Below are 15334 nucleotides of genomic sequence, written 5' to 3' on the forward strand. Positions count from 1 at the left end.
AGCAATACAGCCCGGAAAACCCACAACAACCACCATTCTCTGGCCGTGAAAGCCTTCGTCACTACTTGAAAAAGTTATTGTCAGGATAGAATGGGTCCCCATTGCTAGCACTGCTATTTATTTTGTGACAAAACTAGGAGGGAAAAACAGGACATAGGAAACAGAATCCTTGCGTACAGAACGATTTGGTAATTTGTAGGCTGTTCTGTACACATCATAGTAGTTTTGCGTAATCAGGATTGCATGAATTTGAGATACGTTTTCACAGGAAATGGGAAGTAGCAAGGAATGGAATGAGTCTGGATATGGCAAAGTTAGATGTTTAGAAAGGGAAGCACAGCTGTGGGAGAGGACTAGCAATGAAAGCTGTGCATTTCTTTAAAAAATTAGTTCTTTCTTATAACTGTGCAGAATATTAAAGACCCATCCATGGCTGTCAAAAGCCCTGCCAAAACCACCTTTGATAATTTACAAGAAATCCTTAGCAACTCCTAACATTTTTCTCAAGAGATCTAGAAATCTGTCTTTTGTTAAATGGAAGCTAAGAGTCTCAAAGTGCCAAACTTTGGGCCAAAATATATGCTACATGTGAGATGAGTCGGATCACACGGGTGTATGACCCTACTTGTAGTCACTTGTATGATGGGGGGAACTCGCCTTCCCAGAGTCCCATTGCTCCTCTCGGCTTGGGAGTGCTGCAAGGAGGTAACAGCAGCTTCCCTCCAGTGCCGTCTTCACCAGCGGAAATGGCCATGGGGGTCCTCTTAGTCCCTTTCTCGTGCGCTCCTTTCCCAGGCTCCACTGGTGGAAAAGGTGCAGGAGAAAAGCCGGAAGCACACACACACACACACACACCCCCCGGTGTTCCTGAGCCAAATGGAGCAAGGGAAGGCTTGGAAGACGAGCCCCCCCCCCCGCCCCCGCCCCCGCCCCCACAAGTGACTACCAGTCGAGTCAGGCACCCATGACCCAACTCATCTCCTATGTATCATGTATTTTGGCCCTTTCTACTCAAGGTTTTAGGGTTGGTCTCCAGACAAAAACAAAGAACTCAAGCGGTTAACCCTAAATCTGACTACAGTGGGATGTGGTTTTAACGTGGTTTGAGTCCAAAGCTTTCTGCTACGCTATCCACTTCTTTTACTCGACCAGATAACAGACACGATGCCCAGCCTTTGCTGTTATCACCTCACAATCTACTTTATATCTGCTGGATTTAGTGTAGTTGGGCTGGTTCCACTCTCATCTTCCGTACTCTGGGCCCATGAGGCCCTCCTGCCTAACCTTCACTGCAATCTTTTCCCCCAGCCAGATGGAGCATGCAGAACACTTACCTCGTATACGCCGCAAAAGATGGACATGAACTTGCTGAGCACAGCAGCGCAGATGCTAGCAATGTGCACAAAGGGGCCCTGCCGAAAAGAAGAACGGAAAGGAAGCAGAATGAGTTGTCTCACCACCAGCGTTGCCAGGTGGCCTTACCCTCTCGGCAAGAGGGGGGACCTGGCACTAACCCTGACGGTCTCCTGGCAGAGGCCATGACATCACTTTTGGACATGATGTCATCGCCCCTCTGGGGAGCACACCCGCTGCGTGCTGGCCCGAGAGGTTTTTTGGCTCCCGGACCTGTTCCCCAGGGCCTTTCCCAACCCCCGGCTAGGTGAATAACGGCAGGGGGAGGGGGACACACACACACACAGAGGCTGGGAGTAGGGATCCCTGCTCCCACCAAGGGACTGGCAGCCCTACCCACAACAGTGGCGAGAAAAGGAAACAGACTCTGCCTCTAGAGCCCTTTTGCTGCTCGGCTTGTCTCCCCCTTCCTTGCCTTGAAAGTATCCCCACAGCATCTTTCTCTTGGCCCTTCTCCTCCCCGCCCCCCCCCCCCCGGCCTCTCTTTCTTGTGGGGCTTCCTGCCCCCCATGGCAGAAAGAAACCCTTCTGTTTGTTCTGCCCAGCTCTGCGATCAGGAGAGTTGAGCTCCTAAGAGCCAAACTACAAGTGACGCCTTACACAGGTTGGACACTTGTCAGCTTCCCTCAAGTTTAGTGTCCAGCCGCTTCCCCACAGTGAGTGGTTTGTTTCGTCATGACGGTGACTCCCCACACGAGCAAAGGGGCTCCTACCTGTGGGTTTTCTGTGCACTTTCCTCTCAAAGCCACCATTTCCCTTGCATTTTTCCCCCTATGATGCCACTGGAGGGCTTCTTTGAGGGCTTTTTGTTTAAGAAAAACCAGTGGTTGCTACAGCATTATGCTGCTCCAGGCGTGGGGCCCTCAAAGACATGTGGAGGTGATCTCGTTTTCCCAGGTATTCCTTCCCTGGAAGCCTCCATATCCTCTCCTGCTTTCTAGCTTCTTTCGTTCCTTCCCACTCACCAGCCAACCTACCTTTAGCTGCTCCCCACACACACACCCCTCCAGTTTTCCATCTTTCCCTCCCCAGGGCAGCTTCTCCCTGGAAAAATTCTGGTTGAGTTTCATAGTGGCTGGGGCTGGACCGGGCTCAGTTGGGTGACTGCTGGTATTGGGACTAGTTGTGTGTGTGGGGGGGGGGGGCTGCTATCAGGCCTAGTGATGTGGCTAGTGAGTAGGGGTGCCAGGTCTCCCTAGCAACCAGGGGAGGGGGCTGGTAATTGTTGGTACGCTTCAGGCCTCTGCGTGACGTGACGACATCATCACTTCTGGAAGTAACGCCCTCTCCCTGGCTGCAGGAGCACTTCCACGCTTCACTGATTCTTTGAGAATTGTTCTGTCTGGGATCAAAATCAGCCCCACCCCGCAGAGCCTATCCCTTCCAAAAGTGAGGCCGTTGCCCTTGAGGGGAGCACGCCCGCTGCCGGCTTTCCCAGGCTGCCTGCCGGTGGTGGGTGATGGCTGGGCGGCTTGCCCATCTCATGCCATTGCCAAGTTCCTCTCCCAGTCACTTAAGATTGAAATCTATTAAATTTTTATATTATACATTTTATGTATCAATAAACCTTCTCTTATTTTAATTCTAGTGTGACAGTGTTCAGAGCCAAATGGGCTGTGTGAGCAGTATCATTAAAGTAAGTAATTGCCAACAATTGGCAAGCATAGGGGCAAAATGCTGGGAGTTTGCCAGCCACGCCCACAAGCAGGCACCTGGGGACGCTAACAGCGAGTCTCCCAGGGAGGCCCTGGGGCCTGGAGATCTCCCAGAGTTACAACTCATCTCCAGGTGACATTTTCCTCCTGGAGAAAAGGGCAGCTTTAGAGGGTGGACTTTACGGCATTAAGTATGATGAGGTCCCTCCCTCTCCAAACCCCACCCTTCCCAGGCACCACCCCCAAAACTCCTGGAATTTCCTAAAATAGAGTTGGCTACTGCATCTCCAGTGGTGACTGCCAGCTCTGTCCCTGGTTAATCCCCCACCATCCGGGATTATGACAGGGGAGCGGAAAGGGGTCCTTCCCAGTGCTGTTTGGGTGTCTGTGTCTCCCTTTCCCTGCACCCATCCACAGCTGTTGGCTTCGAATGCTCAGCAATGTTGTTGTGGTTGCCTCCCCAATGGCCACTGGAGAGTCGGGGCTTTTCAAAATTAAAGCTACATATATTGTTTCCAGGGCTTTTTTGCTGGGAAAAGAGGTGGTGGAACTTACTGGTACCATATGCATGCGGGAAGTGACATCATCATGCAGGGTGGAGCCACCCCACAGAGGATATAAAAACAAAAGATAAGGAGGCCAGGCTTAGCTCTAAACAATTAGAAGCAAGCCAGCGGGGTTTAAATGCCCCTTTCTGTGCCGTTGCACAGCAGCACAGAAAGGGGCATTTAAACCCCGGCTTCAGCTGCCTGGCAGGGACTTCCCCGCCAGACACCTGAAGAGACCGGCTGAGTTTAAAAGGTAGCAGAGAGGGAGAAAGACTGAAGGGGTGGAGGGAAGAAACAAGGGGAGGGGGCATAATGGGGGAAAGAGGCTGAATGGGCTGGGAGCAGGGAGGTAAAGAGATGGAGAATGAGTGAGGGGGGGTTAATAGGGAAAGAGTGAGAGGAGGTGGTGGAGAGGGGGAACGAGTAAAGGGGGCGGAGAGAAGAGGGGAAGGGGACAAGGAAGGGGTAATGGGGGAGGGAGACAGAATGGAGTGGGAACAGGGATGGAGAATGGGTGGGAGGTTAAGAGGGAGAGAGTGAGAGGTGGTGGCAGAGAGGGAGAAAGAGTGAAGGGGGGAAGGAAGAGACAATGGGAGGGGGCAAAATGGGGGAAAGACTGAATAGGCTGGGAGCAGGGAGGTAAAAATGGAGAATGGGTGGGTGGATTAAGAGGGGAAGTGTGACAGGAGGTGGAGGAAAGGGAGAAAGAGTGAAGGGGTGAAGGGAAGAGACAAGGGAGAAGGAGACAGAGTGGGTTGAGGAGAGGGAGGAAAAGAAATGGAGAATGGGTGGGTGGAGTAAGAGGGAAAGAATGATATGGTGGAGAGGGAAAGAGTGAAGAGGTGGAGAGAAAAGGGGAAGGGGACAAAGGAGGGATAATGGGGGAAAGAATGGGCTGGGAATAGAGAGGTAAAGATATGGAAAATGAGTGGGTGGGTTAAGAAGGTAAGAGTGACAGGAGTGGTGGACAGGGAGAAAGAGTGGAGTGAAGAGATGAAGGGGTTTAATGGAATTTAGAGTCAGAATGGGTTTGAGGCAGGGAAGTACAGAGATGGAGAATGAGTGGGTGGGTTAAGAGGGGAAGAGTGACAGGAAGTGAGGGGGGAAAGAGAGGGGGAAAGAGTGGTGGAGTGGAGGAAAGAGAGAAGGGGTGTTAAAGGAGGAAAGAGACAGAATGGGTTGGGAGGGTTCTGTCTCTTTCCTCCTCTAACACCCCTTCTCTCTTTCCTCCATCCCTCCACTCTTTCCTCCTCTCCAGCCTGTCTCTTTCCTCCATTACCCCCCTTCACTCTTCCCCTTTTAACCCATTGTCCATCTTTTTACCTCCTTGCTCCTGGTCCATTCTCTCTCCCCCGCCCCTTCAATCCCCCTTCACTCTTCCTTGCTCGACTTCACTCTTTCCCCTTGTCTGTTCCCTCCACCTCTGCACTCTTTCCCCCTCTCTACCACGTCTTCTGTCACTCTTTCCCTATTAACCCATCTACCCATTCTATATCCCGGGTTTCCTCCCTGCTCCCAGACCATTCTTTATCTTTCTCCCATTAAGCCCCAAATCCATTGTCTCCGCCTTCTCCCGCCACCTCCAATCACTCCTCCTGTTTTTAATCCACACACTCATTCTTCATCTCTTTTCTTCCCTCCCCTCAATCCATTCTGTCTCCTTCCCCCTTGTCTCTTTCTTCCATCCCTTCATTCTTTCTCCCTTTCCTCCACCTTCTCACACTCTTTCCCTCTTAACCCCCCCCCCCCATTCTCTGTCTCTTTTCCTCCATGCTCCCAACCCTTTCAATCTCTTTCCCCCATTATGTCCCCCTTCTCTCTTCTGCTGGCAAAGCAGGGGAAATGGCGGCCGTGAGGGGCTGAAGGAAAGAGAATTGCACAGAGATGTCCCTTTAAAAATGTCCACTCTCCCTTCCAGACTGTGTGGTGATACACTTGGATAGCCCTGTTTCCTAAAAGATCAGAGCAAAACAGGTTCAGGAAAGAATATACTGTGAAAAGGGAAAGGACAGCACTATCAAAGCACAACATTGTGCTCCAAATTGGATACAAAAGCACAGAAAAACTGCAGTATGGAAGCATCTTCAGTCTTCAGTGGTACAAAACCCCTTCTATTTTACAACAAAGACGATCAAATCTGTTCCCCCAGTACCAACTGTGGTTTCCGTCTCCTGTCACTCACTCACCCGCCCCTCACCCCAAGCACTTGTACTCACCTCTTTCCCAACAGGAATCCCGCTTCCCAGACCTGCTGTTAGGCTTACAACTTTGGCGACAAAAGCTTTAGGCGTGAGGTATTCCTTGAGAACTACTCCCCTCATAATAGTTTTGAGCTCGGGGATCCCAGAGCCTGGACAAAGGGGGAAAAATAGCCCTGAGGGACGGTACTATAGAAACAGAGCATAATCCCTGCAAAGAGGCTGAGGCCTCGGGCACATCTTCACAGCCCTACAAGATGTAATTTGCAAGATTGTGCCGCCTCAATTTGCCTTGGAGGCCGTGTGGGGAGGATTCAACCACTCAACCTCCACTTGGTTTCACTGGCTCACCTACTATGCTACGAACACCTTTAAAATCTTTCGTCTTTAAAGAAATGTCTATTTATCCACCATGTTTTCTCTTCTTTAAACCAGGGGGAGGCTGAAAGGTTAAACTACCTCTCCCTTCCCCTGACAACCCCAAGACAAACTGAGGGCCAAGCTACAAGTGACGAATGACACTTGAACAGCAAGTGGATTGAGTGGAGGGCAAGTGAACAGGGAGAAATACACTTGCTGTTCAAGTGTCATTCGTCACTTGTAGCTTGGCCCTGAGGCTGCAGAAATCTACAGTGTGCACTTTATGGAAGGAGAAGGCTGCATGGTCTCCATCTGTCTGAGCTTCAAACAACACAAGATGGCACCAGACACAACTAGATATTCTTCAGTCAGGCATTACAGGGGCAGGGACGAGGAGAGGATTTTTAGCAGCGGTAGCTGGAAATCTCCCGGAATTACAACTGATCTCCAGGCAACGGAGACCAGTTCCCCTGAAGAAAATGGCTACACTGAAGGGTGCATTCTGTGGCCAATGAGGCCCCTCCCCAAACCCCACCCTCCCCAGGCACCCCCCCCCCCCAATCTCCAGGAATTTCCCAACCTGGACCTGGCAACCCTAGGTACCAAGAATGTGCTGGTCCAAGATTCTAATGCCTCCCGCCACTCATGGATTAATCTACCTGCTATATTCCCCCCACACACACACACACACAAATTAGGTTTGGATACCAGCTGTAAATCCAGCCATTGAAAGTGAATTCAGGTGCAGGTGGAGCGCCACTCTCCTCGTCTGCATACCCCCCTTTTCATGTTTAAAATCAGGGTGTAACTCCGCAGCCCCTGTTTCGGAGGTGGCTGGGGGAGATTCTGGGTTTCAAAATCGGGACCTGCCCCTGTCCGTTGTCTTTGGGGTTTGACAGGCAGGCTGGTTTTGCCGCGCACACGCGCACACACACACACACACACACACACACACACACACACACACGTCGCTCTCTCACCCGCAGCTTGCGGAGAGACCAGCTGGCAGAAGACGGCAGCAAAGAGGATGAGGATGAGGGGGAAGGTGACCCAGGCCAGGTACTGCATCGGGACACTCGGGTGCAGCTCTTTGTACATCCACTTATAAGCTGTGGCCCCCAAAAGACAGAAATGTTATGAGTGGCAGCGAAAACAGCAAGGAATCCAAATAGCATCAAAATGAACCACAGCGGGAAGCAATCATGGCTTCAAACACAGACGGATGCAAACGGGGCCACTGGGTTCAAATCGGCCCCTTCTGGTTCAAACGGCAAAGGAGCATCCGAGGCAGCCGTCAGGGTTTGGGGAGGGGCCGCGTACTCCTCCCCCTTCCAGGTAATCCTCTTCTCAGAACTGGCCTCTACACCCAACTGCCACCCCGCCAGCAGAGGGAAATGTACAGAATCTCCATCGCTGCCGCTGCACATCTTTGGGGAGCAAAGAATTCCGGGGAGAACGATGCTGGGATGGCAAAGGAGCGGGGTGGGGGGCTATGCAATCTTTCCCGGCTCTGCTATTTCAGCACTGAAACGGCGAAACATTTCTTTTCACTTTTTTTTGTAAAAGCTTGGAGAACCTCTCTTGTCCCAACTGTCTGATTTTTAATACTGGTTCTTCATTGAATATAAATGTCTTGGGGATAAAGTGGAATATTTATGTATTTATTTTCTTGCTTGCTTCTGTTCTACCCTGTTTTTCTCCCTAGTGGGGACCGAAAGCACTCACATCGTTCTCCTTTCCTCTATTTTATCCTGCCAACAACCCTGTGAGGTAGGCTAGGCTGAAAGTATGGACAGGCCCAAGGAAGGTTGCCTGGTGGCTTGCCCCACTGCTCACCAACAGCCAGCAACCGGCAAGAGGGGGCAAGCCGCCTGACGACTGCCTGCCATTGGCAGCCCTCCCCCCAAAATGGGCACACGTTGCCTCTCCATATGCATTATGATGATGTCCCATCTGGAAGCCTTGGCGGGTGGGAACGCATACACACTTAGTGTCCAGATGTAGCATTTGGACCAATTATTAAGGAACCAGCTCTGGTGCGAAGTGCGCACACGCTCTCACCCCGCCCCCCCCCCGTGTGACAAGTGATGTCATCACAGCAGGGCCTGAGGGCACATGTACGCTTTGCACGTGCATGGGGAATACAAAGGTATGTGCTGTACCACCCCTCAGTCTCCTGATCTCCCACTCGTTGCCAGGGAGACCGGGTAACTCTGGGCCCAAGCCTCCCACCAAGCTTCCACCGCAGAGCAGAGATTCAAACATGGGTCCCTGAGGCCTTGATCTGACATTCCAGCCACTACATTGGAAGCCGCAGGTAACTCTTGCTTCCTGCTTTCTTGAGACTGTGAGGCCACCTACCTTGCAGGCTCTTGGCACTGGTGTAATCCACCCCCCAGCTCACCAAGGCCATGACAAGGCCCAAGAGAACCAGGAATATCCAGTCTTCCCCCAACTTCTTGGTGACATATTTCTGGACGCGTTTAGCACAAGCTGTGGAAGAGAAAAAAGAGGCACAGAGTGAGCTAGAACCAGCTTCTCTGGAACCGATCCCACCCAAGTGAAATGCTTTTAAAGTCCCATCCATTTCCCCCAGGAAAGTTCAGTCTTGCCCTGAAAGAATGGCTGCTTTGGAGGGTGGGCTTTATGGCATTATACCCTGAGGAGCTCCTTCCCTTCCCCAAACGTCACCCGGCCCCAAGCTCTTCCCCCAAATCTCCAAGAACTTCCCAACTCCAAGCTGGCAACTTGAGGTGCAAGTGAAGGTGGGTTTAAGCATCCCCCAGTGCTGTTTTCCTGCCCTTTCTGCCTCCAAGATGGTATTATTTGCATGTTGGGAATTAAGCGTCCATATACTGATATGGGTACCTGTATGTTTGCCCCAGCAGGGAGCAAACAGTTGTAACTGTCAGACTGTGGCTAAATAAGGTACTCTCTGCAAGATTCCCTTTAGAAGCAAGAATAAGTCCAATGTCTGGCAAAGGAAGCTTTATTGCAGAAAAGGTCCATTATAGTCCACTGTCCTGAATAGGAGACTCAGGATGGTACATGATCATTGTTACCAATGAAGAGCAAGCATAGGATACAGAGTAACAATACCCATCTGGAACAGCCTCCCCCCACAGTTCTCAAAACAACATCTTGCAGTCCTGGGAAGCTGCTCTCCTTCAAGGCCAATGCCTGGTGGAACGGTGTTAGACAAAACAGTCCTCTGGTGGGAATGCTGCCTGGGAACTGGTGCACCTGAGGAGAAAACACTTAAACACTAAAAGCATTAGAAAATGGAGTCAGTATAGTTAAGATATATACTGGACCTGACATTTCTGCCCCCCTTAAAATAGATCCCCCCCTGGTTTATATGGGTAGCGAGTATGAAAAGCTTTGGTCAATCTAGGAGCATGAACATGTGCAGAGTTCACCCATTCATCGTAACCAGAATCAAAGTCCTTCCATCTAATGAGGTAAAAAAGCTGATTTCTCTTGATTTTAGAGTCCAAAATTTGTTGTACCTCATAGTGTATTTGGTCGTCAATTAAAGTTGGAATGGGTGGAGCTTTGATATGCCATTTGTTGTCGGTGGGAGCTCTCTTCAAAAGGCTGACATGGAACGTATCATGCACATGGCGAAGGTTCTTGGGCAATGTTACAGCGACAGTCACTTTATTTATTACCTTGCGCACAGGAAAAGGTCCTAAGAATTTCAAAGCGAGTTTGCGGCTTGTCTGAGCTAGCTTTAGGTTCTGTGTGGAAATATACACATGATCTCCTGGTTGTAATTCCCATGCGGCCACACGATGGCGATCTGCGTACTTTTTGTAATCCAGTTTGGCTTTTTCAAGGTGTCTCTTAATGATAGTCCATTGCTGCACCGCCTCCCCCCACCATGAGGATACATCTGGCAATTTAGAGGAATGGAGAGGGGGTGCGTCCAAAGGGAAGGGATTGAAGTGAGTCCCATATACAATTTTGAAGGGGGCTTCTCCCGTTGAAGCGTGTACACTGTTGTTATAGGAGAATTCAGCTAGAGGGAGAAGGTCCACCCAGTTATCTTGTTGAAAATTGATGTAGCAACGAAGGAACTGTTCTAATATCTGATTTGTTTTTTCGGATTGCCCGTCGGTTTGTGGGTGGTGGCTTGAACTGATACCTTGTTCAATATTCAACATTTTCAAAAGCTCCCGCCAGAAGTTGGCAACGAACTGTCCGCCGCGATCCGAAATCACCTTGGACGGAAAAGAATGTAATTTTACGATGTGTTTTAGAAACAGATCCGCTAGTTTTCGAGCGGAGGGTATAGTAGTACAGGGGATAAAATGGGCTTGTTTGGAGAACAGATCTACCACAACTAAAATACAATTATGTCCTTTTGAAAGAGGCAGATCAGTGATAAAGTCCATGGAGATTACTTCCCAGGGCCTGTTCGGTGTTTCCAATGGTTGCAGGAGACCCGGAGGTTTCCCTTTTCTGGTTTTAGCGCTGAGGCAAACAGGGCAGGAACTAACGTATTGGGAAATGTCTTTGCGCATGCCCGGCCACCAGAATTGTCTTTGAACTAGGTGTAAAGTTTTCAGATACCCATAATGTCCAGCAGTGGGAGCATCATGACAGCGCTGCAAGATTTCCAACTTAAGGCTGTCCGGGACATAAAACTTGCTCCCAGCTAGCCAATCCCCCTGTGGGGATTGGGTTAGTTTGTTTCGCGGAGCTTTATTCCCCTCCTTCTCCACTTCAGTTTTAAGTTTCGATTTCCATTCTTGGTCGGCCGGGAGGGGCAGCTTAGCGCGGCTGCGAGTAGTCACCACGCCCCCAAGTTGCTTAGGCGAGAAGACCGTGTCGACAGTCTCCGCCCGCTTGCTCTTATGTTGGGGCATGCGCGATAGGGCGTCCGCCAAAAAGTTAGTTTTGCCCGGGAGATAATTGAGGGTGAAGTTGAATTTGGAAAAGAATTCTGCCCACCGCAATTGCTTGGCATTCAGTCTGCGGGGGCTTCGGAGGGCCTCCAAATTTTTATGATCTGTCCAGACCTCGAAAGGGTATCTCGCTCCCTCCAGCCAATGCCTCCAGTTAGTGAGAGCTGCTTTCACTGCAAAGGCCTCCTTCTCCCACACATTCCAATTCCTTTCTGCCTCTGAGAACTTTCTAGACAGGAATGCACAAGGCCGCAATTTCCCATCCTCCCCCTTCTGTAGCAAAACCCCCCCTATCGCCGTATCGCTGGCGTCGACCTGTACTATGAAGGGGGACTGTTCGTTGGGGTGGGAGAGGATGGGTTCCGTTACAAATTGCTTTTTTAGGCATTCGAAGGCCGTTTGGCAATCGGGGGTCCATTGTAGTTTAGCGGAGGGTTTTTTGGCTTGGTCCCCTTTCTCTTTGGTTTTCAGCAACTCTGTTAAGGGGAGTGTGATTTGGGCAAAATTTGCTATGAAGTCTCTATAGAAGTTGGCAAAACCCAGGAAGGATTGCAGTTCTTTGCGGGTGGTGGGTGTTTGCCAAGTCTGGATCGCCTGTATTTTGGCTGGATCCATTTTCAACCCCTCTTGTGAGATGCAATACCCAAGGTAAGTGAGTTCGGTTTTATGGAATTCACATTTGGACAATTTGATGGGCAGTTTATTCTTCATCAAGGTGGCCAGGACCTTTTGTACCATTTGAACATGTTCTTCCTCGGTGTCGGAATAAATTAAAACATCATCAAGGTACACTACCACCCCTTTGTATAGAAATTCATGTAGAACTTCGTTTATCATGGACATGAATACAGACGGGGCTCCCGTCAATCCAAAAGGCATAACTAAGTATTCATATTGTCCGAGGGGCGTATTAAACGCGGTTTTCCACTCATCCCCTGCCTTGATACGAACGTGGAAGTAAGCATCTTTTAAATCTAATTTCGTAAAGATCTTACCTTGGGCCACGACGTTGAGAAGGTCTCGGATGAGCGGTATAGGATAGGCGTTGTTGGTGGACACTGCATTTAGTCCTCGGAAGTCCGTGCACAGTCTGAGCCCCCCATCCTTCTTTTTCACGAAGAGAACTGGAGCGGCGTGGGAGCTAGAGGCTGGGCGGATGAACCCTCGTTGGAGGTTGGTGTCGATGAATTTCCGGAGCTCTTCACGTTCATGGAGACTCATGGGATAGAGTCGTCCTTTAGGCAAGGAGGCTCCGGGTAAAATTTCCACCGCACAGTCCGTTCTTCGGTGCGGGGGTAGAGTATCAGCTTCCTCCTCCGAGAAAGCATTCAGAAAAGGCCAGTACGGTTCAGGTATTTGGTTGACTTCTTCTTGGGTGAGGAGGGCCTTTTCTTTATAAGTTGGGTCTTCGCCCCAGTTTTGATTCCAACGGTGATTTTTACAGTTGGCATGATTGAAGGTAATACATCCTTGAGCCCAGTCTATGTAGGGATTGTGATCACATAGCCATTTGCTGCCTAGAATTAACGGGTACTTGGCAGTAGAGCTGATGACAAAGGACCTCCTTTCCCAATGTTGTCCCATGCCTGTGATCACTGGGATGGTTTCAGTCGTGACCGGATTCATGTTGGTACCATCCATTTGTTCAAAAATTACTGGATTTTGTAAATCCCGAGTTGGTAAAACCAGTCCATTGACTAGAGCTGGGGCTATGATGTCTCTTGAGCAACCCGAGTCAATAAGAGCTTGCACCCGAATGTGCATTTTTCTCTCTGGGTTGATTAAAGTCACTGGCATGAATAAAATGGACCCAGGTGGCCGGTCCCGTGCAGGGACGGGCTTGGGGCGGATCTGTCGTTTGGGCCCTTTTACGACAGATCCATCTCGTTTCCCGACTGGGGACTTTCTGGATTGACTTCTGCAGATGGGGAAGCGGGATCGTATTCCATAACTTCTTCCGCTTCCAGCCCTCTTTCTGAGGCTGGCCTTTGGGAAGCGCCGCGGCCTCTGTTTGCTCGTGGAGCTGGAGTCGGGCGTTGGAGCGCAGGGAACGGAGCAAGGGTTGGACGCCGTAATTGGAGCGGAGGTCTTTGCACAGGCCGGTAGGGGCATTGTGCTGCAAAGTGACCAGCCTGTCCGCATTGCAAACACAGCCCTTGTTGCCATCTAGCATCTCTCGCTCCACGGGTGGCGTAACCAGCTCCCCGAGCTCCCTTTTGTAAGGTCAATGGTTTTCTTTGTCCCGTTTGTTGTTGTTGCTCAACCAAACGGACTTCTAAAATGCGATTTTCCACTTCGCAAACAAGTTGAATCCAACCTAACAGCGTAGGGGGATTGTCTTGCATGAGGGCTCTGTCCAAAAGTCTCGGATTAAGTCCTTGTTTGAACAGAATAATTTTTGTGGACTCCTCACACCTGGGGCACTTGGCAGCCAATTGTCGGAATTTCGTGATATAGTCTCTCGCTGCCATGTTGCCCTGCTTAATGGCCTGCAATTCTGTTCGGGCCCTGGTTTCCTCTAAGGGATCTTCATATTGTGCTCTAATAGCATCCACCAACCCCTGGAGAGTATCGAGTTCTGGGGCCCCGATATTATATAGTCCTACGTACCAGTCTGCTGCTTTCCCTTGTAAACGGGAGCCGAGGTGTTCAATTTGGCTGGCCTCGCTGCCGAAGAGGTGTCCCCACCGGTTGAAGAATTGCACGACTTGCACTAGAAAAAAGCCCAGTTTGGAGGGATCCCCATCAAAAGTGGCGTCTAGTTTCACCCAACCCATTGGGAGGTCTTGCCTCGGAGCCGGGGCTGGGTAGAAGTCCGCCGGAAGCCTCAATGGCACTTGAGGTATGAGGGGACCCGGTTGTGCTGGCGGTGGCCTCACCGGTTGAGCCGGGGGTGCCGGTCTCGGCTGGGCTGGCGGTGGTGCTCTCGGCAGGGCTGGTGGCGGTGCTCTCGGCAGGGCTGGTGGCAAGGCCGGAGGTGCTGGCCGTAGCGGTTGAGGTGCTGGCGGTTGAGGTTGATGTGGCGAAGTAGTAATCGGCCGCTGAGGGGTGGGTTGGTGGGGTCGCAGTGGTGTAGGTCCCATCGGTTGGGTCGGAGGCGGTCTTACGGGTTGTTCCAGTGGCAAACGTATCGGCTGCAGCGGCGGGGTTAGTTGTGGTCGAAGCGGAAGGGGCCGCAGCGGCGAAGGCCGAATGGGTGGAAGGCCGCGCGGGCTTGCCCCTCCGGGCGTTGTTGTTCTGGGAAGCGTCGGCTGGCCTTTTGGCGCTGGTAGACCATCTCCCGGAGGTTGCCCGACGGGAACAGTTTCGCGCGGTTGACCAGGGGCTCCCTCCCCTGATGGAGCCACGGGTGCTCCCGCTTGGTCCGGCCGGACCGTTTTCGGGGAAGTATGGGGGGGTATCACCGGTGTATCACTTGGCTTTTCCTCCCCTTCCGTAGGCCTCTCAACGGGGGTCTCGTCTGGCGGCACATCCCCTCCCGTGATAGGAGGTTCGATGGGAGTCTCACCGGATGGCACAACCGGGTGGTCCCTTCTCGGTGGAGTTTCCCGCTGAGGGGGAAGTTCCTTGGGTTGTTCTCCCGATTCGCCAGGATAGGTGCCCCCCCCGCCGGTAGGCGACGACCGCTGCTGGACTTCCTCCATCGGATAGGAGATGACACTTTGAAGGGTAGCTATCTGTATCGCCATCTCTTCAGGAGACAGTCTTTCCCCTGCCCCCATTGAGGAAATTAAATGAATGGCGTGAGCCAAGCTTTCTTCCATATCCATCAGCTTAGCTTCTAATTGTTGTATACGACTTGGCCCTGGTTGTTCGCTCAGGGAACCTTCATTCGCTGTACTCACCGGGGAGAAAGGGCCCCACGGAGGAGGGTCCCCTTGAACTATTCGCGACCTCGCGGCTAGAATTCCCTTGGCCATACCCGTCACGGCCGAGATGCTGGTATCTACCGCATAGGTGCGACCTCGTATCTGCTCCCAACTTGGTTCAGGGACTTCCGTTGGCTCCTTCCACGGGGCAAGTTCGGAATAATCCCAACTCAGGGCGCCTCGGCGAGACGTGTCCCCCTCCATCTGCTCAAACGTCCTGTTCCAATATCGCCATGGTTGGCTGCTATCTAGTTCCGGGACGGTTTCTAGGCTTCGGCGCCCGTCCATCGAGACTCGTGGATGGAGTCCACCTGCCCGGCGCTCTCTGGTTTCTCGGGGTCTGGCTCCCCACTCCGACGGGGTGGGCACCGAGATCAAGGG

General features: G+C 51.5%; 1 protein-coding gene across 1 annotated transcript in view; it reads right to left on the reverse strand.

Moving 5' to 3' along the window:
• CLCN1 (chloride voltage-gated channel 1) overlaps positions 1 to 15334 on the reverse strand; it is a 132091-nt gene that overhangs the window by 82203 nt on the left and 34554 nt on the right. The window contains exons 3-6 of the mRNA XM_055002589.1: positions 8536 to 8667; positions 7155 to 7283; positions 5833 to 5966; positions 1335 to 1412 (exon numbers count right to left, since the gene is read on the reverse strand). Of these exons, the coding sequence (XP_054858564.1) occupies positions 1335 to 1412; positions 5833 to 5966; positions 7155 to 7283; positions 8536 to 8667 (473 nt within the window). The remainder of the gene's footprint in view (positions 1 to 1334; positions 1413 to 5832; positions 5967 to 7154; positions 7284 to 8535; positions 8668 to 15334) is intronic.

The sequence above is a fragment of the Eublepharis macularius genome, chromosome 18 (genome assembly GCF_028583425.1).
Source record: "Eublepharis macularius isolate TG4126 chromosome 18, MPM_Emac_v1.0, whole genome shotgun sequence".
Classification (NCBI taxonomy): domain Eukaryota; kingdom Metazoa; phylum Chordata; class Lepidosauria; order Squamata; family Eublepharidae; genus Eublepharis; species Eublepharis macularius.